Source organism: Pinus tabuliformis, chromosome 7, assembly GCF_031772625.1.
Source record: "Pinus tabuliformis cultivar Carrire ecotype Pingquan chromosome 7, CPIR1, whole genome shotgun sequence".
NCBI lineage: Eukaryota > Viridiplantae > Streptophyta > Pinopsida > Pinales > Pinaceae > Pinus > Pinus tabuliformis.
In genome coordinates this window covers 1,978,257,795-1,978,285,008 of record NC_142293.1, presented here as the reverse complement: position 1 = coordinate 1,978,285,008, position 27,214 = coordinate 1,978,257,795, and the positions used below count along the sequence as shown (strand labels likewise).

Sequence of the window (27,214 nt, the reverse complement as noted above, 5' to 3'; positions counted from 1 at the left end):
ATTGTAACACTGCAAATAAACACAGTATCACAACAAGTACTGAACACGAGAATCCAGATTCATTAACATGAACAAAACTGTACATCATATGCGGCTCTCCTTGCCATGGTGCCGGGGAGGCTATGCTCCCTTCACACTCTCCTCACATGACCACCAAAACGCTATGCAACACTCTCTCCAATTACAGACTCGACACCCAATGAATGCCCCTACATATCCTTAACACTAAACCTAGAAGAGGAATATTTTAATACTAAGTTGCACGAAACAGGGAAATGGGTACGAGTTTCCGAAACGGGAACGGGTATGAAATGCGACCTCCCCAAATTTTGGAAACGGGGAAACGCAAATATATATATATATATATATATATATATATATATATTAGAAGTTAGGACATTTAAGAAATGTTATGTGCAATCATAAAGCATACATGATACATTATAATTTATTACATTTAAACATTATGATTAAATTTACATCACATCTACTCATGAATGATCACATAATGGAAATAAAAATATTGGAATATCCAAAAGCAACCTTTATTATATATCCAAATCTCAAAATCACCCTTTATTATATATATGAGGTTGCAAGTACAATAAAGACTATAAGGTTGCAAGAACTATAGAGACAAAAGACTAATCCTCATCATCATAATCCTCATCAAAAATAGAAGCAGAACCATGCTCAATAGTGGATGGTGGTGTTGAAGAAGATGATGGGCCAATTCCACTTCTAGGTTGGACCTCAATATATAGGGCAGCAAGAGAGAGATCCAAATCAGGACTTTCTGCATCCATATCCCATTCTTTAGAAGGACCACTTGCAACTAGAAGCCACTTTAGTCGCCCAATAAAAAAATAGAAAACAAAATAATAAAAAAAACATAAGAAAAAGTCAAGTTGCATGAGGAAACTCCGCTGTACGGTTTGGAAACTCGTTTTCGGCCGTACTAGCCACGTTTCCTCCTCGAGAAACGGGCCAGTACGTTCGAAGACGAGTTTCCAGGCCATACGGTACAAGTTTCCTCATTTCCATTTCGTTTCCATACGGAAACGGACCCTAGACCCACGTTTCCTGCAACTTAGTTTTAATATTTTCATGGAAACATGTCTAACTACTTTTCCTTTGTTGACATTTAAATTTCATTTGCATTTCATACATATACGTTTCACTTTCATTTACATTTACATGCCATTTAATTTTCTATGTAACCCAAGTTCACACTTGGGCTCCAACACTACCGCTGGCCTTTCATGGAGACGTTTCATGCAGAATAATTTTGGTTTAACTTCTGTTATATTGATATCTATCTACGCTGCTTCTGCACAGTATGGTCTTATGTTTAAATGTATATATTTGGGCTGATATGAAGGCATATGTTGTATTTTCATTACACTATATGTTGGTGATGGCTTTTGGACAATAGCCCTTTTTGGGTGGTTTTTTGATACAGCCGGGACTGTTGGAATTTCTAAGTCTAACTGTTAGAAACCCTTCATGTACTTTCTGGTTTATTCCTTCCTACTTGTTCTGATTAATTAACAAGTTATTTACAAAGTAAATATTGAAAATAAACACAAGTACATGCTCAACACATTACAGATCATCAACTGAAGGAAATGGAAACAAGCACACAAATGACACTATTATTTTTGGAATAATGTTCTGTTGAAGTCTCGAAATTCGCTGCAACAACATGGGGGATGACCATCCAGTCCAGACTTTAAAGCAACTCCTTTTCCATTTGGAATGGTGGTTCTGATTGGTTCAACTAAGTCTAGTTACCTTCTCTCAATCTCCAAAGGCTTTAAAATATGACTTTCATTCACCAATGGAGAAGAGACCTTAGATCAACCTTCTTGCTGATCGGGCAAAAAATTGATCCTTAAGCTGATTTGGGGCTCGGCCAAGCCACTACTAAAATTTGCCTCTTTGGGAAGAGGACTTAAAAGAATGTAGAAATTAATCTAAATACAAACTTACTCTAAGATGCAAGCAAAAGGAACTATCTTAACCCTATCTCAATTAGGTAGATACAGATCTAACCCAATTAAGAGCAAGATAATTTTAAATAATTGGGACTTAAATATGTCTGGTTTATAATGAATATCAAGTTAATGAATTAGTTCAATTAACCGACATTATGAATACTGAAACACATCCTATTGAGACCTCTTAACTGAAATAATCAATCAACAACACTTAGGAATAAGTTCGCAAAATGATATTGATCATTTAATCAGTTACTTAATAATTAAATAATAATATGCGGAAGAAGTTCACAACATATCACTATTCAATAAATCAGTTTTATAAGACAGATTTTGTAGAATTTTCTGCAAATTCTCTACAAATCTACCTCTGATCTATGTAGAAAATCTAAGTGTAGATTAACTCGATAATGCAATATACCAAAGCAAAATACTATAATCTACTTCTACGATCAAACTTGCGGAAGCTTAAAGATCGAGCTAAATCAGAGCTGAACACATATAACCAGAAGAAGAAGAATCAATGCACATGAAACACAGAAAATACTCGGGGGAAAGCCTCAGCTAAAAACCCCACTATCTGTATTATCATACAAGGTGGAAGTACATCAGAATTACACAAAGCCTTAGCTCTCACAGCTAGCCAGCTCTCAGTACAATCCTCCTGGATGCTTACAAGCAATCAAAGCTTCTCACAAGCTTTCTCCTCTACCCTCCAAGCTCCTATTTCCTTGTGCAGTTACCTTTGGGATGATCTCTTTCACCTAGTGTAACACTGCTCTCACACATTGCTCTAGCACACTGTCAGAATTGCGCAATCCTCAAGGAACCTTACCTTGACTGCATGGATGAGTTTCCTTTATAGGAAAACACATGCAAGTGATAGTAACTTGTCATTGACATCTAGCTCAACTGGGTCTTTCTCTGAATAGACATGCATGAGTTTCTGATGGAAGAATCTTCAGTTATTTGGAGTACACTAGTTGAGTGCATGCATGCATCAACAGACTGATAACTCACAATTAGTTCCTCAAACAGTTTGGAACTAATTTAACTGGACTTAACTCAGTGAGCTAATTAATTACAACTCAAATATAACTCAATCTTATCTCCTTAATTAAGGGATAATCTCTTTCACTTAAGGGATAACTCTTGTATGACTTCAGAAAGACTTCTAACTTGAATTTCTCCAACTAATTAATCCATAATGAATTAATTAATTATTTCCAACCAGCTGGTGAGACTAAATTCAAATTTTAATTCTCAATTTTAATTCAAGGACATTAAAATTGGAATATACTGAATGTTATTTTTAGCATTTCTTATTGTTATTTTCAACACTCCCTCTCAACAAGAAAGGAATTCAATTTGATCCCGATCTTGAACCTTTGGAATGTTTTGCATGCAACATTTCTCTTTAGTGTTGTTGCTCCAACAACTTCAGAAACAAAAAAAACATCCAACCTGAATCAGTATGATGTATTTGTCATCAAAGTCTCTGACTGCTATTGTCTCTATCAACTGAAAACTTTGCGCTTCTGCTGACTTAGCCTTTTTGCACTGTTGTCAATCCTTCTCTGTGCTCTTCAGTATTTGACTGCTCTAGCCTCTGTCACTTTGATCTCTGAATGCATCAATCCCACTGATTCCTCCCGCTACTATATACTTTGGGCTTCTGTAGCAAGGTACGATCCATGAGATAAAACCTCTCAATGGACCCTGTCCAATTTCAGCCTTTTTGGGACTATCACTTCACATCGCCCCACTTCACACCTGGAGGTATGGCTGCATGTGATCCCTCTGCTGACTTCTCCAATTGTGGCTCCTCCACAATTGTCTGAGACTTCTTCTAGGACTGCATGTTGAGAGGTAATTTACTCTCCCTCTCAACTACTAAGTCTCTAACATTTGCCTTGCTCCTCAAGGCTTTGCATACATCTTGAACCTCAAGAGCATATAGGTTCTTAACTCGTGAACCGATCTGTTTCACTTGTCTCGTGGTGATGTGTCTAAGGAATGCGTTTCCTTTACTGAAGACAACATCGTAGCCTTTGTTCTCCAACATCGCGACTGATACCAAGTTCTTCTTCAGTATAGGCACATACTTCACATATGTCAAGGTGATAGGAGGTCCATGCTCCTTCTGAAAAGCAACCATGCCCACTCCTGAAACACTATACCTTTCGTCGTCACCCATCTCTATACGCATCTTGAGGTCTTTCTCCTCCAAGGTACTGAATAAAATTTTATTGCCGGTCATGTAGAATGAGGCTCCACTGTCAAGATACCAAACACAACCCATCATCCATGACACCATGCATGTGATGAGGGTAAAGTCCATTTCGAACAGAGAGACTAATGCCTCACCTTCCGATCCATCCGCGGATCCCTTATTGGACTTCTTTGATGGGCAATTAGTTGCATAATGTCCCATCTCGTTTTTTTTTTTAAAGTATGATATGAATTTGATTTGCACCTACAACCCCAAACTTCAAACTTCGAATTCTCTTCTCCGTATATTGTTCACAACTCCGATACCATGTAGAATTTCCTGCAAATTCTCTACAAATCTATCTCTGAGATCTATGTAGAAAATCTGACTGTAGATTAACTCGATAATGCAATATACCAAAGCAAAATACTATGATCTACTTCTACTATCAAACTTGTGGAAGCTTAAAGATCGAGCTGAATCAGAGCTGAACACATATAACCAAAAGAAAAAGAATCAATGCACATGAAACACAGAAAATACTCTGGTGAAAGCCTTAGCGAAAAACCCCACTTTCTGTATTATTATACAAGGTGGAAATCCATCAAAATTACACAAAGCCTTAGCTCTCACAGCTAGCGAACTCTCAGTACAATCCTCCTGGATGCTCACAGGCAATCAAAGCTTCTCACAAGCCTTCTCCTCTGCCTTCCAAGCTCCTATTTCCTTGCGCAGTTACCTCTGGGATGATCTCCTTCACCCAGTGTAACACTGCTCTCACACACTGCTCTAACACACTGCCAGAACTGCGCAATCCTCAAGGAACCTTACCTTGACTACATGGATGAGTTTCCTTTATAGGAAAACACATGCAACTAATAGTAACATGTTCTTGACATTTAGCTCAACTGGATCTTTCTCTGAATAGACATGCATGAGTTTCTGATGAAAGAATTTTCAGTTATCTGGAGTACACTAGTTGAATGCATGCATGCATCAACTGACTGATAACTCACAATTAGTTCCTCAAACAGTTTGGAACTAATTTCACTGGACTTAACTCAGTAAACTTAGCTAACTAATTACAACTCAAATATAACTCAATCTTATCTTCTTAATTAAGGGATAATCTTCTTAATTTAAGGGATAACTCTTGCATGACTTTAGAAAGACTTCTAACTTGAATTTCTTCAACTAATTAATCCATAATGAATTAATTAATTATTTCCAACCAGCTGGTGAGACTAAATTCGAATTTTAATTCTCAATTTTAATTCAAGGACAAATTAAAATTGGAATATACTGAATGCTATTTTTAGCATTTTTTGTTGCTATTCTCAATGGATTTATAAGTAAACAGCTACTCAGAAATTAGAATTTAATCCATAAGAGTAGAGATACATAATAACATAAAATTGAGACAAATTACCCATATCGACAAAAGTGCACAAACATGGAAGTAAATACCGATTTTATTGAATCCATTCTCTAGCTCCGGTCTCCAACAGTCTTTTACCGTGCCTGAGCTTCTGCTTTCAAAACCAGAGCTACAATAGTGCAAACTCTGTTCATTATACATAACTCAAAATGTAAAAGAAAAATCTCAATAATCTCCAGATCTGAGGTTTTCACTCCTCCCACCTATAACTCTAAATCCCTATTACAAAAGTGCTTTTAGAATTCCAGAATTGCAGAGAGAAGCCCTTATTACATTTTGCAATCTGCGATTTATAATATTTGCAAAGGAATTCTTAACAAGAAAGTTTGTTGAAGAAGAGATCTGCTCAATCAATTTTCATTTGCTCAAAATTCTATTCTTCAAACGCTGGAGTATTCTCATTGATTGAGGTCTTGTTCTCGTCATCTTTTCCACTGTTTTTCTGCAAAAACAAATCAAAACAAAATTAAAATGTAAAAATAAAATCAAAATGCCAAATCTGGAATTAAAACAAATCTAATCAAATTTAATTAAATAAATAATTGAAAAAGAAATCCAAGCTTTCTATTAATGCCTGCGATGATTTAATTGGCCAAGGATATCATTGACGAATGGATTTGCATTTAGAAGAGGCTTGTGCAAATGAAAATGCAGAAAATAAAACTCAAGAAAATTAGTTTTATTAAAAATTCAGAGCTTGATTTTCTGCTTGATTTGAGACCCAATAAATGATCAACTTTGCTAATGAGACCTCCTCATAAATGTTCTTTATGATTTTATTTTTGTAATGAGCCGTCTTGGGCTTCATTTGGCCAAGTAAAACTCAATTTGTGAGTCTCCAAAGTTGATGAGTCAAAATTGGCAGAGTTCTGGAATTTTTGCTGCCTAGGGTAAAAATCAGAATTTTTTAATTAAATTCTAATCCTAAATTAGATTTAATTCCTTAATAATTAATTCTAATCTAATTATAAACTAAATTAATTATTTACAAACTAATTAATAATTAATATTAATCTAATTAACTAAAATATACGATTAATTTTAATTCAATTAAATTAAAAATATATATTATATATTAATTAATTTAAAGTTATTATATATCAATTATATTAAAATGTTTTAATATCATATATTAAAAGTCAAAGTACTCATATTACATTACCCACTTACTCATACGTATGAATGACGTGAGTTAAATCCCAAAACACGTGAGGGGAAGGACTTTGGTTATGTTTGGTAATGAGCTTACATCACATCACATGAAGGGACTCCGTCGGGGTTTTGAAAACTTGATTCGTTGTAAATTTTGCGAAATGCGATCTGCGGTGGATGCGATCGTGTTATAAAATTTTTATTATTTATTTTATTTTATTTTATTTGGGGTCCAAGTTTAATGAGATTTGGTTAAGTTATAAAATGAAGTTAAGTGGGGTTTATTTGGAGAGATTTTTCTATTTAAACTACAATTATTCTTGGTAAAAATTAACTACAACCACTTTGCCATTATAAAATTTTAAGTTTTGTATTTCGTTTTTTAAAAATAGGAAATTAGAATGAATTACTAAAATCCCGAAAAACGTGTTTTTAAGTGTTTTACGATTTCACTGGGTTATTTAGCAAGATCATTAGAGAAAAATTAAAAATTAATTAAAATTCAACTAAAGATTAATATTTACAATAAATGTATTTTTGAACTAAATTAATTATAAAAACGAAATTTTGTACATTTGATGCATTTTTTAACCCAAACGACACAAATGATCAAACTTCAAAGGTATACCATTTATAAACCGGTTGACCAAACAAGGCAAAACAAGTATTGTTGGAAAGCTTGTGAAAAGTCGGATTCAATGAAACAATCAAAACATAAATCCGACGATACATAAAAAAACGATAAAATTGTAAGACAATCTTAAATGAAAATCAAAAAAGATTCTTAGCCAAAAATTTATAGAAAGGGTCCCCATTATTTGAGTACCTAAAATAAAAAAATGGGGGGGTTGTGTTTTACCACAACAATGGCGACACACATGAGAAGAACTTGTTATCTCTGTTTATATGAATGAGATTTTCCTAAAATTAAAGTAAAAATAATTAAAGAAGAGAGAATTATTTTTGAAATGTTTGACTAGGTTCATTAGTTTGAATAAAAACAAGAATCATCTAACTGTAATTTTTTTTAAAATTCCTCATAAATCAAAATATCTCATAACTCTATATCAGTGTTTAATTAGTTGTAGAGATAAAGCAGGGGTCACTTTATAGCTTAGCTTTTAAAATATACTCATTTGTCACAGGTAGAGCCACTGCTGCCAGCAAACATCTATAGTCTCAACAGGGTTACCTTTTAATCATTAACAATTCAAAATCCCATCTACTTAACAATTATTGACCTAGAGATAAATCCATTTATATATTTTTATTTTCTTTGTATTTTTTATTTTATTTTTTAGGTCTTAAAAGCCATTGTCTTGGTTTGGTAGCCAGATAGTTGACAATGCCATTCACTGGTTATAATTGGACTGAACAAGTTGGCTCGTGATGAGACCCATTGTCTTATAATTGTTTGCAATCATAAGCCATTACCTTGGTTTGTTTAACAGTGTTGGTAATGTTAGCGTATTTTTCCCCTATAATCATGGTAAGCAGGCTCATGATGAGACCTCTTATCTTTTAAGTTTAAATATATTTTTGGATTACACTTTAGAAAAACAAGACTTTTTGGACAGGGAGAATTATTGACTCCTTAAGAGTTAAGAATGACAATTTTAGAGTTAAAGGTGCTTTGCTGTAAAGTGTTTTTACTTGGTTAAAAATAACTTTTCTTGATTGATAATAGAATTTTGAAAGATCTTAATAAAATATTGAAATCTCAAAATAATTACAATTTTGATGAAAAAATAAATTTCTCAGATTTTATGATACTTTGTCAATTTCTCTTATTTTGTAATCTCTTCCCTAAGTATGTCTACCTTTATAATAAGAAAAACAAACTTTATTAAGAGATTTAAGAAAAAGCCAATAGTAGACTATTAACATTCTTTTTCTGCGTATGTTGACCATTGGTAGGTAACAAAAAGGCCTTTCGTATAAATTATGGCAGAGTCACCAAAATCAAAACCGAAGAATAAAAGGAAAGAATTCCTAATTTGAATTGATAAAAGAAATCAACAAACAAAAATAAAAATAAAAAAAGGTAAGAGCAGAAAGGAAAATCCAAGTTTTTTTTTTAAAGATAAACTCTAACAAGAATGTTTATACCAATGTCTCAACAAAATGAAGTAAAAGAAAATAATCATGTAACCATTCCTTCTTATGTCGAGATTCAAATAAATTTTGCTTTGCAGGGTTATAAGCGTTTTAGGCTTCAGATAGCAGTGAAGATAAAATTCAGCCACAATGAAAAAATTTCTGTCTGGTGTTAATTTTTTTGTTTCAAAGCATCATCTTAATCATTTTCTAATAAAATGAATGCTTAAAGAAACAAACTAAAGGTTCAAAAACTTCCTAGTGTAGTTGTTTCGACGAAGATTATCACTGCTTCTTGAAAGCAAACCAGGAAAAGAGTATAGGGCTTCAAAATCTGATATGGTGGAGGATTGAAAGCTTTTATGAAGAGCTGCAAAACAGATTTTTATATTAGCAAAATTTAAAAACAAAAATGAAACTAAAGTAAAGTAATGAAAATAAATGAAAGTGGGTATATGAAACTTACCATTGGAGAATTGCATTTAATCTTACCTGTGAGGTATCATCTTCTCCAATGCTAGCTAACTTCTTCTTTTAATTAAAATCAAAAGCATGAAGAAGTTGAACTAACCGTAATCTTATAACCCAAAATCATTATTTGTTTTATTTAAACCAAAGCAAGCAGTAAACTATAAGGAGATAATGCTTTGTGTTTAGGGAATCAAAAGTAAAACAAATCCATAAGAAATGAGAATTAAATTATGTTTCTTAATGAAGTGCAACGATGAATGTTCACATAATATTATTGGTTTCATATCAACTCCATTTCCATAAATTGTCCAGAATTAAGACCAAATCCAAGATAATGAAATTTATATGTTTAGATGGGAAGGTCTTAAATTTTATATTAAATATGGAGTGGTATATCTAAAACTGAAATATAAGAGAAATCAAAATGATCTAACCTTGTTGCAAATTTTCTATCAATTTCTTTAATACCATAGTGATTACCCAAGATTGCCTTAAAATATTTTATACAACACAATGCCTCTATGGATGTTTTCGCATTGCAAGTTTCTTCGCCATACATAAATTTCAATCCGCGATTTTTTACCTTTGCTGATATGGGATATAACGATTGAATGTAATGGCAAAGGGGCATGTATCAAAGTCTACCGCATCGGAAAATCTTAAGATAAGGCTTCATTTGAGTTTTGTGATGCAATATATTTGTTGTGGTGACAAATTTGTGATATGGACATATGCTATGTGAAAATATGCGATGTGATGGGGCGATGGCAATATTGAAGAATCATTATATCGGGGAATAGTCACATCGCACATAGCAGATTCAGAATTGTGATATGAGCATATATAATAAAAATTACGATGAAGTGATTGCGATATCGGCATATTGGGACATTGGGAAATAGTCATGTTGGAAATGCTGATATTATTCTGCGACTGCGGGGATGCGATGGATGACGTGGAGAATTGGTGGGACCGGCTTTGGATCTTAAAAGAAATCGACGATCGACAAATTTAAGTACATGATGTAAAATTGTTGATATGCCTATGTGCGATGAAGAACGGACCCAATAAATTTATTATGTGAATTTAATATCGTATTGGATTCGGAACATCGAGACTTTTAAACCTATGCCCCTACCATTATTGCAATTGAATGGATGCAATATTTTTAGTGAACTTGATTTAAATTTTATATCGGGTCTGGAATTGTCTGAACATAACAATATTGGCAAAGTCAACTATCGGATATGCGAAATGCAATATACGATATGATAAATGTGGGATTTTGCAAGAGAATGAGTGTAAAAGAACATCAAAGGTCTTGTATCAACAATTTTTTATCAGTAAATGCTAAGAGTTGCTTCCGATGGTATATTGTGATACAAATAGTTGTGATATGGATGATGTAATATTGAAAGGAAAGAATTGACAAAGATGAACGGTAAGGGAATATCACAAATGTATATTCATCGTAGTATCAATGATATGAAAGTCAAGTTGAAATATTCCGATATGAATTTTGCGATAATGTTTTAAAGGCCTATTGGGTTTTTTAATAAATGAAAGCAAAATTAAAGAATGCTCAAATTTTAATGAACAACAAATAAAATTTCCCTGAATCTTTTGCGGATTTGAAATGGGTTTGCTACTTACTTCAAGTTTCGAAAATGAATGAAAACCTGCAAATGAAACAGAACAAGAATAAGAAATAAACTAAGGAAAAGGAAAAACCAATAATAGATGAAAATGAACCGATGAATGCGTACGTGGAAGAAAATTGTCTATAAATTTTATCTCATGAAGCTTCAATTTTTTTCCATGGATTTATCAAAATTCGGTTTCTGTTCAAAATCATCTCATTATTTATTCTAAATTAGAGTGTGCAATCAGCTTAAAGAAAATTAGTTATTCATGTCTAGGAAATTTGAAATTCATAGAATTCACCAGAAATGTAAATGAAAATATGCTCCCCTTTGAATTGCAACAATAATTATTACTTTTGCTCATTCCGAATTAACCTAACGGAAGTCTGTATTGTTAAGGTGGTTGTTCAATAATGTCTTTAGTAAATAAATATGGTGTCTTTTACAACGTCAAATAATAAACTAAAGATCAGAATAGAATATGGTGACTGATTATAAAATAATATCAACACAAATTCAAATGTGTGCACACAACAAAATGGACACCCTTATGGTCATTTTGACAAATTCTAAGGAAGATAATATGAACTTCATGTGTTTACAATAAAAAGTAAGACTGATTAATAATAATCGAATTGGCATTATGCTTGCGAGCTTAGAAATCATATATTTTACAGGACAATGATATCAAGAAGCTTTTGCATCATCGAACTTTCATATATTTTACGGGACAATGATATCAGGGAGCTTTTGCATCATCGAAATTTTCAACATAACAATCTAAGAAGAAAATCTTAGAAGGAATTGTCGAAATAGAGAAAAGTGGCTTTGAGGTGATGTGTGCCAAGTGCATACTCAATTAAATTTAGTTAAGACATTATTCGAAATAGGCAGAGATGTAGTCATGGGTAGAGGTATTGTTGCAAGAAATTTTTGATTTAAAGATGGGAAGCAAAAATCAAAAAGTTTCTGATGAGAGGAAAATATTTCTCTGAACATGTATATGATATGAGAAGGGTTGATTGCTTGCTTTATTTTTATCTGCGGAATTGTTAAAAATAAATTAACTATATAAGCAAACTAACTGCATTAATTCTACTCCTATCCTAACTATATACATGAAAATGCCTAGGTATAGTCATATTTCCAATGTAACCACTCTTTCATTTTAATTCCTGCGTATATGTACAGTTCAAACATTAGTAATAGAAATACAAATCTAATTAAAGTAAGAAAGCTAAATATGAAAGCAGAATGTACAATTATTGTTACAACTTATTTAAAATCTCCTTCTTTTGAAATGCGCTTTCCAACTATATTTAAATTGGATCACAAAAATTTGAATGGATTTCCATTAATGATTGGAAGAGATTAAAAAGAGAAGATAACATACCAGATTGTGGATATGAGCTTTTAGATTCACATGCCTGAAAAAAATTGTTAGTGTTATGTGTAAGTATTAAACTATTAACAATCTTTCATGAAAGAAAACTTTCCAAATATTTTTCAAATGAGTTAATGAGAAATGGATGGAAATCTGTTAGATACAATGGAAGATTATTAATTGAATTAGATTGCTGGTCAGATTGTAAAAATACTCTCTTGTTGATACTGCCTTTGAGAAGATAGAAGCTTTTGATAAAAAATTAGCATCGATTGAAATTGGAATATTGATAGCTTTTGATGTTCATGATTATAATATGAAACTTCAATTTCCCAATAGGGCAATGCATCAATTGAGTGTTTGATAGTGCAATGTTCAATATGCTAGTGTAAAGTATCAAAAATTTGAAAAATAAAATCAGAAGTTAAACCTGGTTTTAAACAAAATAAGTGAGGAAACAAAAATAAAATAAAATCACTATTGGTACAATTAATGTTACAACACAATTGGGATTGTTTTGAAATATATATATATATATATATATATTTTTTTTTTCACAAGATTTGACCAGAATAATGGAATTTGAATGATTGCCAATTCCAACTTGTGAATTAGAAAGAGAATTATGACCATGAATAGGAATGAGAGCTTGATCATGATATGCATCATAAATTGGAATGATTTTTTGAATGTCAAAATCATGAAGATAATTTGCCGCTTGAGAATGAGGATTAGTTGGAATAATTTCTGAATTAAAGCGTTCTTCATCTTCATGTGTTTTGAATTTTCTCATGAAAATTGACTTGAGAAGAATACAAATCAACATCTTCATTGTCAGAGTAATTACCATAAATGACTTCATGACATTTATTAGAATTCCCTTCGATCTCATCCAATGTATCAAAACAAGAAGGAATATAAAGTACATGTTTATTAATGGAAAAAAATGATCAATTGTTGTTTCTCTATTTTGATAAAAACTAATTGGCATTTCATTTAGATTGGCCTCTGTATTTTCTGAAATATCATTAATACTAAGAGGGAAAAAATTACCATCAGTAAAAATTATCAGGATAAAGAAAAAATGAGAATTAGAAATAATGAATTCAAAATTTTATCTGTTTGAGAACTTCTGTGCATTCTGTTCATTATAAATTTCAGATTTTGGATCATTTCTTTGTGTACTCATGATTTCTTGAAGAAGGTTGCTTTGTTGCTTTGAATTTGGCATTTTATCATCATGAAATAATTCATAGATTTGTATAGCAGTTTGTGTGTTATTGGTTACTTTGATTGCTGCTTGTACTTGTTGATTTGCGATCTGATTTTCTGATTTCAATGCAGAGTTTCAGATTTCAAGGCAGCGCTTTCTCCAAAATTGTTGTTTTTGTCTTTTTGCATTTGGATAGAAATATTTTCCAAGCTTTGTGAGACCATTTCATCATAATTTATTTGCACATCCATATTGGAATTTTCATTTATGTCGAGAGGGGATGGAACAAAGTTTGGACTAATTTCATATGGATTATGAATGGGAGGAAGAGAACAAATATGTTCCAACCAATCTAATGATTCTTCTTCTGGAGGTTTATATTCGATTTTAAATTTTAAACAATTCAAACGAAATCAAATATTAAAATCAATAACAGACTCATTTTCAAACCTTTGTAGATATTCAATTTCATTACATACCTGTTCATAATCATAGCCGTCAAATTTACAAATGAAAATTGTAACAAATTGATCCCCACTGTGAAGTGAGGCAATTAGAAGAGTTTGACACCAGTATCTGGCTTTTGCCGCGAATGTGAAAGTAAAAATTCTGCATAAAATGCGTTCATCAATTCCTTGAAAATCATAATTTGAAATTTTTTGAATAAATTGAAAGACATGATTAAAAGCAGAAAAATTTCTCTTACCATCAAATTTTACCTGAGACAAAGGTCTTACCACTTCGGGTGGAGTATTAGAAGATGCACGTCCATGGATACAACTCCAAATTGGAAGTTAAATAAGAGTCATTGTAATAAATAATAAGATGTTAGACTACAAAGAGTCCACTTAGACAACAAGTTTTAAGCCCTCCTTCTAGCGCCAAAATGTTGAAGCCTCGAAATTCGCTGCAACAACATGGGAGATGACCACCCGGTCCGGATCTTAAAGCAACTCCTTTTCCGTTTGGAATGGTGGTTCTGATTGGTTCAACTAGGTCCAATTACCTTCTTTCAATCTCCAATGGTTTTAAAATATGCTTTCATTCACCAATGGAGAAGAGACATGAGATTAACTTTCTTGCTGATCAGGCAAGAAATTGATCCTTAAGCTGATTTGGGGCTCACAGGCAAGCCACTACTACAGTTTGCCTCTTTGGGAAGATGACTTAAAAAAATGTGGAAATTAATCTAAATACAAACTTATTCTAAGATGTAAGCAAAAGAAACTATCTTAATCCTATCTCAATTAGGCAGATATAGATCTAACCCATTTAAGAGCAAGATAATTTTAAATAATTGGACTTAAATATGTATGGTTTATAATGAATATCAAGTTAATGAATTAGTTCAATTAACTGACATTATGAATACCGAAACACATCCTATTAAGACCTCTTAACTGAAATAATCAATCAATAACACTCAGGAAGAAGTTTGCAAAATGATATTGATCATTTAATCAGTAACTTGAATAATTAAATAATAATATGCGGAAGAAGTTCACAACATATCACTATTCAATAAATTAGTTTTATAAGACAGATTTACGAGTAAATAGTTACTCAGAAATCAAAATTTAATCCATAAGAGTAAAAATACATAATAACATAAAATTGAGACAAATTACCCATATCGACAAAAGTGCACAAATATGGAAGTAAATTGACACATTCCTGTCATCATAAAATGAAACAAGTATTTAAAATGATAGTATTCGAAATACCAATTTTATTGAATCCATTATCTAGCTCCGGTCTCCAACAGTCTTTTACAGTGTGTGAGCTTCTGCTTTCAAAACCAGAGCTATAATAGTGCAAACTCTGTTCATTATACATAACTCAGAATGTAAAAGAAAAAACTTCAATAATCTCCAAATCTGAGATTTTCGCTCCTCCCACCTACTACTCTAAATCCCTATTACAAAAGTGCTCTTAGAATTCCAGAATTACAGAGGAGAGAAGCCCTTATTACATTTTGCAATATGCGATTTATAATATTTGCAAAGGAATTCTTAACAAGAAAGTTTGTTGAAGAGATCTGCTCAATCAATTTTCATTTGCTCAAAATTCCGTTCTTCAATTGCTAGAGCATTCTCATTGATTGAGATCTTGTTCTCCTCATCTTTTCAACTGTTTTCCTGCAAAAACAAATCAAAACAAAATTAAAATGTAAAAATAAAATCAAAATGCTAAATCTTGAATTAAAACAAATCTAATCAAATTTAATTAAATAAATAATTGAAAAGGAAATCCAAGCTTTCTATTAATATCTGTGATGATTTAATTGGCTAAGGATATCATCGACGAATGGATTTGCATTCAGAAGAGGCTTGGGCAAATGAAAATGCAGAAAATAAAACTCAGGAAAATTAGTTTTATTAAAAATTCGGAGCTTGATTTTCTGCTTGATTTGAGACCCAATAAATGATCAACTTTGTTAATGAAACCTCCTCATAAATATTCTCTATGATTTTGTCTTTCCAATGAGCCCTCGCGGGCTTCATTTGGCCAAGTAAAACTCAATATGTGGGTCTCCAAAGTTGATGAGTCAAAACTGCCAGAGTTCTGGAATTTTTGCTGCCTAGGCTAAAAATCAGAATTTTTTAATTAAATTCTAATCCTAAATTAGATTTTAATTATCTAATAATTAATTCTAATCTAATTATAAACTAAATTAATTATTTACAAACTAATTAATAATTAGTATTAATCTAATTAACTAAATATACGATTAATTTTAATTAAATTAAATTAAAAATATATATTATATATTAATTAATTTAAAATTATTATATATTAACTATATTAAAATGTTTTAATATCATATATTAAAAGTCAGAGTACTCGTATTACATTACCCACTTACTCATACGTATGAATGACGTGAGTTAAATCCCAAAACACATGTGATGGGAAGGACTTTGGTTATGTTCGGTAATGAGCTTACATCGCACCGCATGAAGGGACTTCGTCGGGGTTTTGAAAACTTGATTCGCTGTAAATTTTGCGAAGTGCAATCTGCAGTGGACGCGATCGTGTTATAAAATTTTTATTATTTATTTTATTTTATTTTATTTGGGGTCCAAGTTTAATGAGATTTGGTTAAGTTATAAAATAAAGTAAGTGGGGTTTATTTAGAGTGAGATTTTTCTATATAAACTACAAATATTCTTGGTAAAAATGAACTACAACCACTTTGCCATTATAAAATTTTAAGTTTCGTATTTCGTTTTTAAAAATAGGAAATTGGAATGAATTACTAAAATCCCAAAAAACACGTTTTTAAGTGTTTTACGATTTGGCTGGGTTATTTAGCAAGATCTTTAGAGAAAAATTAAAAATTAATTAAAGTTCAACTAAAGATATTAATATTTACAATAAATGTATTTTTGAATTAAATTAAATATAAAAACAAAATTTTGTACATTTACTACATTTTTTAACCCAACCGACACAAATGATCAAATTTCAAAGGTATACCATTTATAAATCAGTTGACCAAACGAGGCAAAACAAGTATCGTTGGAAAGCTTGTGAAGAGTCGGATTCAATGAAACGATCAAAACATAAATCCGACGATACATTAAAAAACGATAAAATTTTAAGACAATCTTAAATGAAAATCAAAATAGATTCTTAGCCAAAAATTTATAGAAAGGGTCCCCATTATTTGAGTACATAAAATAAAAAAATAGGGGGATTGTGTTTTACCGCAATATGTCCCCGGACAAACCCAATGCAAGAAAACCCGTGTAGCTATTTGAGGGTTTGGATTATTATGCAGTGTCAGAATACAATCTGGGTGCCAAATCTGGCTCACCCAACAGAGAAAAATCTCGGTAGTAGTACCTCTCAATCTGAGATAGATGTTGTGGCTGAAACCCCGGATAAACACTCCGACAGCTCCTCAGCTCCAATCTGCCCCACGAAAAACCCCAGCGTCAGCCTCTTCTGCCCTCTGCGTCAGCTTTCCCAGCAGTTCCGACAATTCTGGCTTATGCCGTCTGCATCATCTTTCCCGGCAGTTCTGACAGTTCTTGGTAGTTTTGACTGTTCTTGACAGTTCCGTCTTTTGCCCTCTGCGTCAGCTTTCTTGATTGTTCCGGCAGTTCCAGCTGTTCTCGATTGTTCTGGCTTCTGCCCTTTGCATCAGCTTTCCCGGCTGTTCTGGTAGTTCCCGACAGTTCCGGCTACCCTCTGCGTCAACTTTCCCGGTTGCTGTGCTGATCCTTCCGGCACATCTCTGCCTCTCTGCTTCTGTATTCATTGCCCCTAAGCTACAACTCTGATTACTCTCTCAACAAAACCAGCCCTAGAAAGTCGAAATCTTGATCTCTTGGTGTGTTCTCCAAGTGACCCTCAAGCCTCCTCTTATACTTTTCTTGTTGACAAATCAACGGCCAAGATTAAGTCCCTAATCAACGGCTAAGATTAGATCTGGCTTGATCCATGACTTTTGGACCATTCTAACACAGTTTTCTATTAATGCACATTGATATTTTATTTTCCCTAAGGTTAGACTTAAGGACTCCATTAAAATATTAATTATTTTAATATCTCCCAAACTGTTTAGAATCTGCCCAAACCCTTTTTGGGTATTGGAGATCTCATGTGCCTTAGCCTCTCCACCAATTTTTGTGGCCAGAGCACATCCGATGCTACCCCAAATCAACACTCCCTGTGAGCGAGGACTGTGCTCTAGCAATACTCCTCACTGAGTACTACCCTGATCATTCGACATCGGTCCCAGTGCTGATGCTAGGTTTGCTGCCCATTATCTGCACTGCTGCATCCTGTACTGCTACCCATGGCCCTGCCACTGCCATTGCTGCATCTGCACTGCAACCCCTCTCATCATGCTGCATCGTGCTACCCATATCACTACCACTGCTAACTGGTGCACTGCAACTCGGTTACTGAGAAGTAACTGATCTCCCAACTCTGACATCTCTGTTAGGCTAGAGACACCCTCGATGCTGAAACTCCCTCTGTCGCTGACAAGTGCTCCCTCTCTGACCTCTGTGCTACTGCAACAACTCTATGCATCTCGCATCGTTGCACACCTCGCTGTGCCATCTTGGACTGGTGCAACACTCCCGTGCTTCTCGCACTGCTGCTTCACGCTGTCCTAGGAATCCTGCACTGTAGCTCCCTCTGTCACTCCATCCACATCTGTCTCTGCTGACATCACTAGTATTGCTACTCCTTTTCGGGGCTCCCGTAGCAAGGTCTAATCCAAGAGGCTGGGTACCTCAAGGATCCTGCCCCTTATCGCTTGTAGTCCGCCTAACTACAGCTCGATGTCTCCCCACTTCTTCTCAAGTGGCACATGAGTACTCATGGAAAAATCGTCATCCCTCAAGGTGAAGGCCTTGATATGATGTTTATCTAGAATGGACAAGATCCTAGCCTTCCAGACCACAAAGTTGGACGCTCTGTCCAGCCTATCCTGATCCCTCATCCCATCCATGGCCATCTCTCTACTCTTCTCTGTCGACTCCTCCGAGTCTGTCTACTTCCCGCCTAGAAGTTCTTGGTTCGACTCCTACTGAGTCTCTCTACTTCCTGTCTAGAAGTTCTCTTTTGGACTCCCTTTGAGTCCCGATTTCCCTCTTGGAAATCCTTCTGCCCATGTCGAGATGCCCCCCACTCTGATCGTATGTGCAACTGCACCACCAATCCGGATTTCTCAGCTAGAAACCCATGGTAGCAACTCCCTCCTCCTTTGCCTTGCCCTGTTAGGTACTATTCTGACAATAGTATCCCACCAGCTCCACTCTGCAACTTACCCATAGCCTCTTAAACCCTAGCAGCCTGAAGGTGAGAGCTCCTAGGCTTTGCGCAGTCCCGACACCGGCAAACTAGCTTCCTCAACCAACTGCGTCAGCTCTCCTGGTCTCTGCGTGGCTTTGCGTGAGCCTGTCTTTGCCTGTCTCAGCCTCTGCGCAACCTCTTCTTGGCTCGAACTTGATGATGCAGGCACTGCGTCACCCCTCCCTTACTGCTTTGCTGCTAGGAACAACTTCTGTCACTCGGGACAACTGTTTTATGCAGCTGCTGTTCTGCTCTGCTGATGTCCTCAGTTCTTCTGTGATCTGCAACCACGCTCTGATACCCTGTTGGAATTTCTAAGTCTAACTGTTAGAAACCCTTCATGTACTTTCTGATTTATTCCTTCCTACTTGTTCTGATTAATTAACAAGTTATTTAGAAAGTAAATACCGAAAATAAATGCAAGTACATGCTCAACACATTACAGATCATCAACTGAAGGAAACAGAAACAAGCACACAAATGACACCGTTATTTTTGGACTAATGTCCCCAGAAAAACCCAATGCGGGAAAACTGGTGCAACTATTTGAGGGTTTGATTTATTAAGTAGTTTTAGAATACAATTTGGGTGCCAAATCCAGCTCACCCAACAGAGAAAAATCTCGGCATTATCACCTCTCAATCTGAGACAGATGTTGTGGATGAAACCTCGGATAAACACTCCGGCAGCTCCTCAGCTCCAATCTTCCCCACAAAAAATCCCAGCGTCAGCCTCTAGGGATTGCGTCACCCTCTTCTGCCGTCTGCGTCAACTTCCCGGCAGTTCCGATAGTTCCCGGCAGTTCCCGCTGTTCCCGATAGTTCCAGCTTCTGCCCTCTGCGTCAGCTTTCTCGACAGTTCGGGCAGTTCTCGGCAGTTCCGGCTGTTCCCGGTAGTTTCGACTTCTGCCCTCTATGTTAGCGTTCCCGGCAGTTCTGGTAGTTCCCGACAGTTCTCGCTGTTCCCGGCAGTTTTGGCTTCTTCCCTCTGCGTCAGCTTTCCCGACTGTTCCGACAATTCCCGACAGTTCCAGCTTCTGCCCTTTGTGTCAACTTTCCTGGTTGCTGCACTGATCCTCCCGGCACTATCTCTGCCTCTTTGCTTCTGTATTCACTGTCCCTTAGTTGTAACTCTGATCACTCAACTTTCTCAGCAAACCCAACCCTAGAAAGTCAAAATCTTGATCTCTTGGTGTGTTCTCCAAGTGACCCTCAAGCCTCCTCTTATACTTTTCTCATTGACAAAATCAACGACTGAGATTAAATCCCTAATCAACGACTAAGATTAGATCTGGCTTGATCCATGACTTTTGGACCATTCTAACAGAGTTTTATATTAATTCACATTAATATTTTATTGTCCCTAAGTTTAGACTTAGGGACTCCATTAAAATATTAATTATTTTAATATGTCCCAAACTGTTTAGAATTTGCCCAAACCCTTTCTCGGTATTGGAGATCTCATGTGCCTTAGCCTCTCCACCAATATCCATGGCTAGAGCACATCCGATGCTACCCCAAATCAACAGGGACGACTGATTCTATCATGGTTCTGTCTTTATGACAAGTGGTCTCAAGCCCGAAAGGAAATTTTCTCTGAGTGCTTAAGGCACATACAAAATGTAATTTTTCATCTTCATAATGAAAATTACGATTTTTTCCTCAGAAAAAAATCATTGTTGCACTTATCACGATAATATCTGAATTATTGCGATATTATTGCCAAAAGCACACTTGCCGATATTATTGCCTGAAATTTTGCGATAATTTGCCAAGTTGAAATTATCGCGAGTTGAAAGGAAATTATCACCCTGCCGCTGGAAAAGGTGATAAAGTTTCAGTTTGGGTTTTTTAAGGGTCATTTTCAGTTTTTCTTGTGCTAAAATTGAGCTCTGAGGCTTGTGTGAGTCTTGTGACCATTTTTCATCAAGCAAACAAGGGAAAATCCATAGTTTTCTTTGCCATCAGCTGAGCATTTTTGGAGTGGAGATTTACTCCAATATACCATATCCATATTTCTAGGTATGTAAAAAAGAATTGCCTTCCTTTTCTTTGTTTTCCAAGATTAGTATATACTATAAATTTAGAGTCTGCCTCTTCTTACCCTTTTTTGAATTTCCACATTTGTTTTGTGTGGTAGGTCCAAAAATTAAAAATTTAATCAAAACTTTACAAAATGGCAAAGCCATTGGACCAAATGTGGGAGTATGGTGAGCCATGTGAAGGTGATAATAGCACATAACTGAGTTGCAAGCTATGTGGAATGGAAATGTTTGGTGGAATCACTTGCTTGAAATACCACCTTGCCAAAATCCCAGGGCATGAAGTGGATATTTGCCCTATAGCTAACCCAAACATTGTCCTCATTGCAAAGAACTCAATTCTTGATACTGCCAGAAACAGAAATTAGAGGGAGGAACTAAGGAATTGCAATGGAACCACCAGCTTCTCAAGGGCGAGGTAAACTTAACCCTTGGCCACACCTTCTTAGTGCATTATTATTATCGGATTATTATTATAGTATCTAGATGGCTCATGATGATCATTTCATGAGATACGTTTATTTTTATTTTAATGTGATTTCGTATTAACTATTCTCTTGTCAGAACTTATGACTGAGGACAAATATCATATTTCAGTATCTACTATCAATGATTGATGTATCACTTGACATCTTATACATTTTATATTGTAGTTTATATTCATAGTTGTGTGACAATGTGTTTTTTTTTATGTTGATGTTGCTTTAAAAGAATACAAAATTGAAAAAAAATATTATTTTTGTATTTTTTTAAAGTCTCATGATAATTTCGATATTTTCCTCGATATTGCTGATATTTTAAATTTTGGATCCCCAGCGATAAATTGCTGATAATGATAAATGTAACTTTGATAGTTATAGCATAGTTTGTGACTCTTTGAAAATGGAGCATCACAATATAAATTGATGTATTGCATATTATTAAAAACATCCCAATATAAATCAGGAGTGTACTGTCAAAATTGTGATGACTGAAGGTGTGAAGCTGTTTTTATACAGAGGGGTTACTCCTGGTGTTGTAGACAATGAGTTTTTTGGACGTCATACTCTGCAGCACCTGATGCGCATGACTCGCACCTGGGATGCAACCATGTCAATGTTACCAAAAGGTGGTGAGACAATTTGGGGTGATCTAGACTGGGCACCAGAAGAAGGATATCAATGCGGTCCCAAGGACAAACAACAGGAGGTACGTGATGAAAGGAATTTGAGTACTGCAGCAATAAGCTCTCAAAGGGAACGTGGAATGCATACTGGAAGGATTATTTCATTTGGGAGGGATGCAGCAGAACTACCTTCATCCGAGCTAGTCATGAAAGATTACATGGTAATGTCTTCCAGGTGTCACATACTAACCATAGATGTTTAATCCACGAATTTTGGAAAAAAATGTTTTATCCATTTCTCTAGATTTTACGCTTCTGTGTAACTTTACCAATTCAAGGAAATATTTGCTAGATTGTTGTCTCCCATTATAATGAACTCCTTATTAATATTGGACTGTATATATGTGAGAGTGTATTTATATACTCAGGATTCAAATTAGGCTATGCATCTATGTATTCTTGACATTTTAATTCTTATCATCATACTTATTTCACAATTTTATAATTCTTTCCCAGTGATGGGCTTGTCTAGTTTAATCACTTTAATTTTTCCCCATCTTGGTTTGATTTTCTCCTTAATGGATTTGTACATAGACTCTTTTTTTGGGCACTGTGAAGGACCATTTTTCCTGCCTTCTCAAACATATCTTACTGCTGTACGAGAGAACTTTTCTGTACTTTCCATATTGTTGTGTATTGTTTTGAAGTTGTCAGTCAGCGTACAACTGATGTGCTCTTGTAACTGGTGTTATCACCCAGAAATTCCTTCCTGCAAAAGTCAGGGACCCAGAAAGTAAGGTGGGGAAGAACCAATGTCACCTCTTTTTGAATGTGTTTCTTTGGGTTGGTACTTTTCCAACCACGGGGGCTTCCTTAAAAGTCTAAGGTATTAATCACAAGTCAGTGAGAGTAAGTACAACCTCAAACTAGTAGCAATATTCTGCCATCCTGTAAAAACAAGCAAACAGAAAAACGGACAGCAAACTAATGGGCACAGAAAATGATGAAAATTATTCTACATATTTAAATGAAAATACCCATCTTCTGTGCTGAACTTTGCAGGGGAGCAAGCTTTAAATGTAGAGAATATCACTCGAATTGCTGGAAAATTGCTGAAATCAGTGCAATAAATGCTCTCTAAAGGTGGGCACACAGACCAATGCATTTTTTTTCCTTTTTAAGGGAAATAGATGTGAAAATTCTGTCACTGCAACCACTGATTTGTTTTACCTACTTATTTCCCAATAAGTTATTTATGAAAATCCTTCAGTAAACATTAAAATAAATTCTGCGGCAGATATCACATCATAATACAGAAACAAACACATGCACAAGAATTGACACAAATATTTTGGACAATCAGTGCCCGGAAAAACCCAATGTGCGAAAACCGGTGCAACAAGGGAGGATTTTATTATTCAGCAATTCTTCAGTACAACTGGGTGCTAAACTGGCTTACCCAACAGAGAGAAAATTCTTCAGCGCTTCCCCCAGTCTCAGCGTCAACCTGGATGACCTCTGTGTAGCTCCTAGACCCTCTGCGTCAGCCCCTGCCTCTCTGCGTCAGCACTGGGCCTCTCCGCGTCACCCACGCAGGCCCTCAATGACTGCGCAGTCTGCAGCCTCTGCGTCTGCCTCTCCAACCTCTGCGTTGTTCCCTTGGTGCTGTCCCCGACTCTCTGTTCTGTACTTGCTGCCTCCTGCTGCTCTCCAGACCACTAGTTCGAATTTCTCAGCTAAACCCGCTCCAGAAATCGAATTGATTGGTCTCCCTCAGCTTGTTTTCCAACTGATCCTTAAGCCTCTTCTTATACTTTTCCTGTTGGTCCTCCAACGGTTGAGATTAAATCTCTAATCAACGGCTAAGATTAGATTTGGCTTGATCTATGACTTTTGGAACCTTCTAACCTAGTTTTATATTAATACCCATTAATATTTTATTTTTCCTAAGTTTAGACTTAGGAACTCCATTAAAAATATTAATTATTTTAATATCTCCCAAACCGGTTAGCATCTGCCCAAACCATTTTCGGGCCTTGGAGATCTCATGTGCTTTAGCCTCTCCACCAATTTTCATGGCTAGAGCACATCCGATGTTACCCCAAATCAACATTCCCTCTTAGCGAGGACTGTGTTCTAGTAATACTCTACAATGAGCAATACTCTGATCATACGACATCGGTACCTGTGCTGATGCTAAGCCTCCCTGCCCAACATTCTCTGCATTGCTGCATCCTGTACTGCTGCCCATGGCTCTATCACTGCCACTACTACATCTGTACTGCAGCTCCCTCTGCATCCGTGTTGCTGTTGGTCCATCTTCCCAACACTGCATCTGCATTGCAAACTCCTTCTCATCATGTTGCATTGTGCTACTGCTGACTGCTACTGCACTGCAACATCATACCCATTTCTGCTATTGAAATGGATTCTTTATCATCCCCATCTTCTCCCTGAAATAATCAAACTTGGTTTTTCCAAGGGCCTTGGTAAGGATGTCTACCACCTGTTCTCCTGTAGGAGTGTAGTTCAACAGTACAACTCCTCATTGGACACAGTCTCTAACAAAGTGACACAGGATATCAATATGCTTTGACTGATCGTGGAACACTGGATTCTCAGAGAGCTTGATGCAACTTTGATTATCACACATGATCCTGGTCGCCTCCATCTTTCTCCTAAATAGGTTCACAAGCAGTTTTCTAAGCCATATGGCTTCGCACGAAGCTGTGCTTGCGGCCATGTATTTTGCCTTAGTTGAGCTCAGAGCCACGGATTTCTGTTTCCTACTGCAGCAGGAGGTCATTCCTGATCCAATGATGAAATAGTACCCAGAGGTACTTTTTCGATCCACTGAGCTTCATGCCTAATCTGCATCAATAAACCCACTCAATCTGATATCCTTACCCCTGGTGTACAAGAGTCCATAATCGACTGTTCCCTGTAAATGTTGATTTGGGGTAGCATCGAATGTGCTCAAACCACGAAATTTGGTGGAGAGGTTAGGGCACATGAGATCTCCAATACCCAGAAAGGGTTTGGGCGGATTCTAAACAGTTAAGGAGATATTAAAATAATTAATATTTTTAATGGAGTCTAAAAGACATGGATCAAACCAGATCTAATCTTAGCCGTTGATTAGGGAATTAATATTGACCGTTGATATGTCAACAGGGAAAGTATAAGAGGAGGCTTGAGGGTCACTTGGAGAATACACCAGAGTGATTAGTCATCCTATTCTCTAGAGCGGGGTTTGCTAAAAGAGATAGAATTAGTGATCGGGAGATGCAGCTAAGGGGCATTTGAGTACAGAGAGACAGAGATAGTGCCGGGAGAGTAGCACAGTAGCTAAGGAGAGTAAAGCAGAGGCAGCTAGGGCTCACGCAAGGCCACGCAGAGGCAACGAGGAGTTGCACAAAGCCTCAGAGAGGCCAACGTTGTTGACGCAGAGGGCCAGAGGGCTGACGCAGGGCATCCCAGGTCTGACGCAGACCCATCTGGGGTGACGCAGGGCTAGCATGAGGCAGAGAGGGGCTGACGCAGTCAAGAGAGAGGCTGACGCTAGGGTTTCTAGGGCAGATTGGTGCTGAGTAGCTGTCGGAAGGATTATCTGGGGTTTTAGCTAGGAGATTTGTCAAAAACTGTGAGGCATTACTGCCAAGGAAATTCTCTGTTGGGTAGGCCCGTTTCGGCACCCAGATTGTACTCTGATATTGCTTAATAAGAAAACCCTCAGATAGCTGCACTAGTTTTCCCACATTGGGTTTTTCTGGGGACATTAGTCCAAAAATAATGATGTCATATGGTGTGTTTGATCCTGTTTCTTTTAGTTGCTGATATTTAATATGTTGAGCATGCACTAGTGTTTATTTTCAGTATTTTGTAAATAACTTGTTAAGGAAAATAACAAGTAGGTAGGAATAAATCAGATAAAGTGCATGGAGGGTTTCTAACTAAGTAAACTTAGAAACTTCAACATGGTATCAGAGCGTGATTGCAGATCACATGAGGACTAAGGACATCAACCAAGCGGAGCAATAGCAGTAGAAAACCACTGTTCCGAGGTGACAGAAACTGTTTCTAGTAGAGAACAACAAGGGAAGGGTGACGCAGTGCCTTTGTCAAGGGTGAGCCGAGAAGAGGCAGTGCAGAAGCTAAGGAGGCAAAGGAAGCCTCACGTAGATCCACGCAGTAGCTGGGAAGGTTGACATAGTTGGCTAAGGATGTCGGGTTGCTGGTGCTGGGATTGCCCAGAGCCTAGGAGCTCTCACCTTCAGGTTGCTGGGGTTTAGAATGCTGCGAGAATATTGCAGAGTGGAGCTGGTGAGGTATTGTAGTCAGAACAGTACTTGACAGAGCAAGGCCAGAGGAGTTGCTACCGAGGGTTTCTAGCCGAGGAACCCAGATCAGTGGTGCGGTTGCATAAGACGATTAGAGTAGGGGGCATCTTGACAGCGGCAGAAGGATTTCCAGGAGGGAAATCAAGACTCAGAGGAAGTCCAAAAGAGAACTTCCAGACAGGAAGTAGAGACTCAGAGGAGTCAAACAGAGAACTTCCAGGAGGGAAGTAGAGGAGCATCATGGCACTACACGGAGTGAGAGACCAGGATAGACTGGACGAAGCATCGAACTTCGCAGTCTGGA

The 27,214-nt window shown here is 36.0% G+C and overlaps 1 protein-coding gene across 1 annotated transcript in view; it reads left to right on the top strand.

Annotated features, from left to right (window-relative positions):
• LOC149256400 (phospholipid:diacylglycerol acyltransferase 1-like) overlaps nt 1-27,214 on the top strand; it is a 148,902-nt gene that overhangs the window by 51,296 nt on the left and 70,392 nt on the right. The window contains exon 2 of the mRNA XM_089460733.1: nt 22,464-22,791. Coding sequence (XP_089316859.1) covers nt 22,464-22,791 — 328 coding nt within the window. The remainder of the gene's footprint in view (nt 1-22,463; nt 22,792-27,214) is intronic.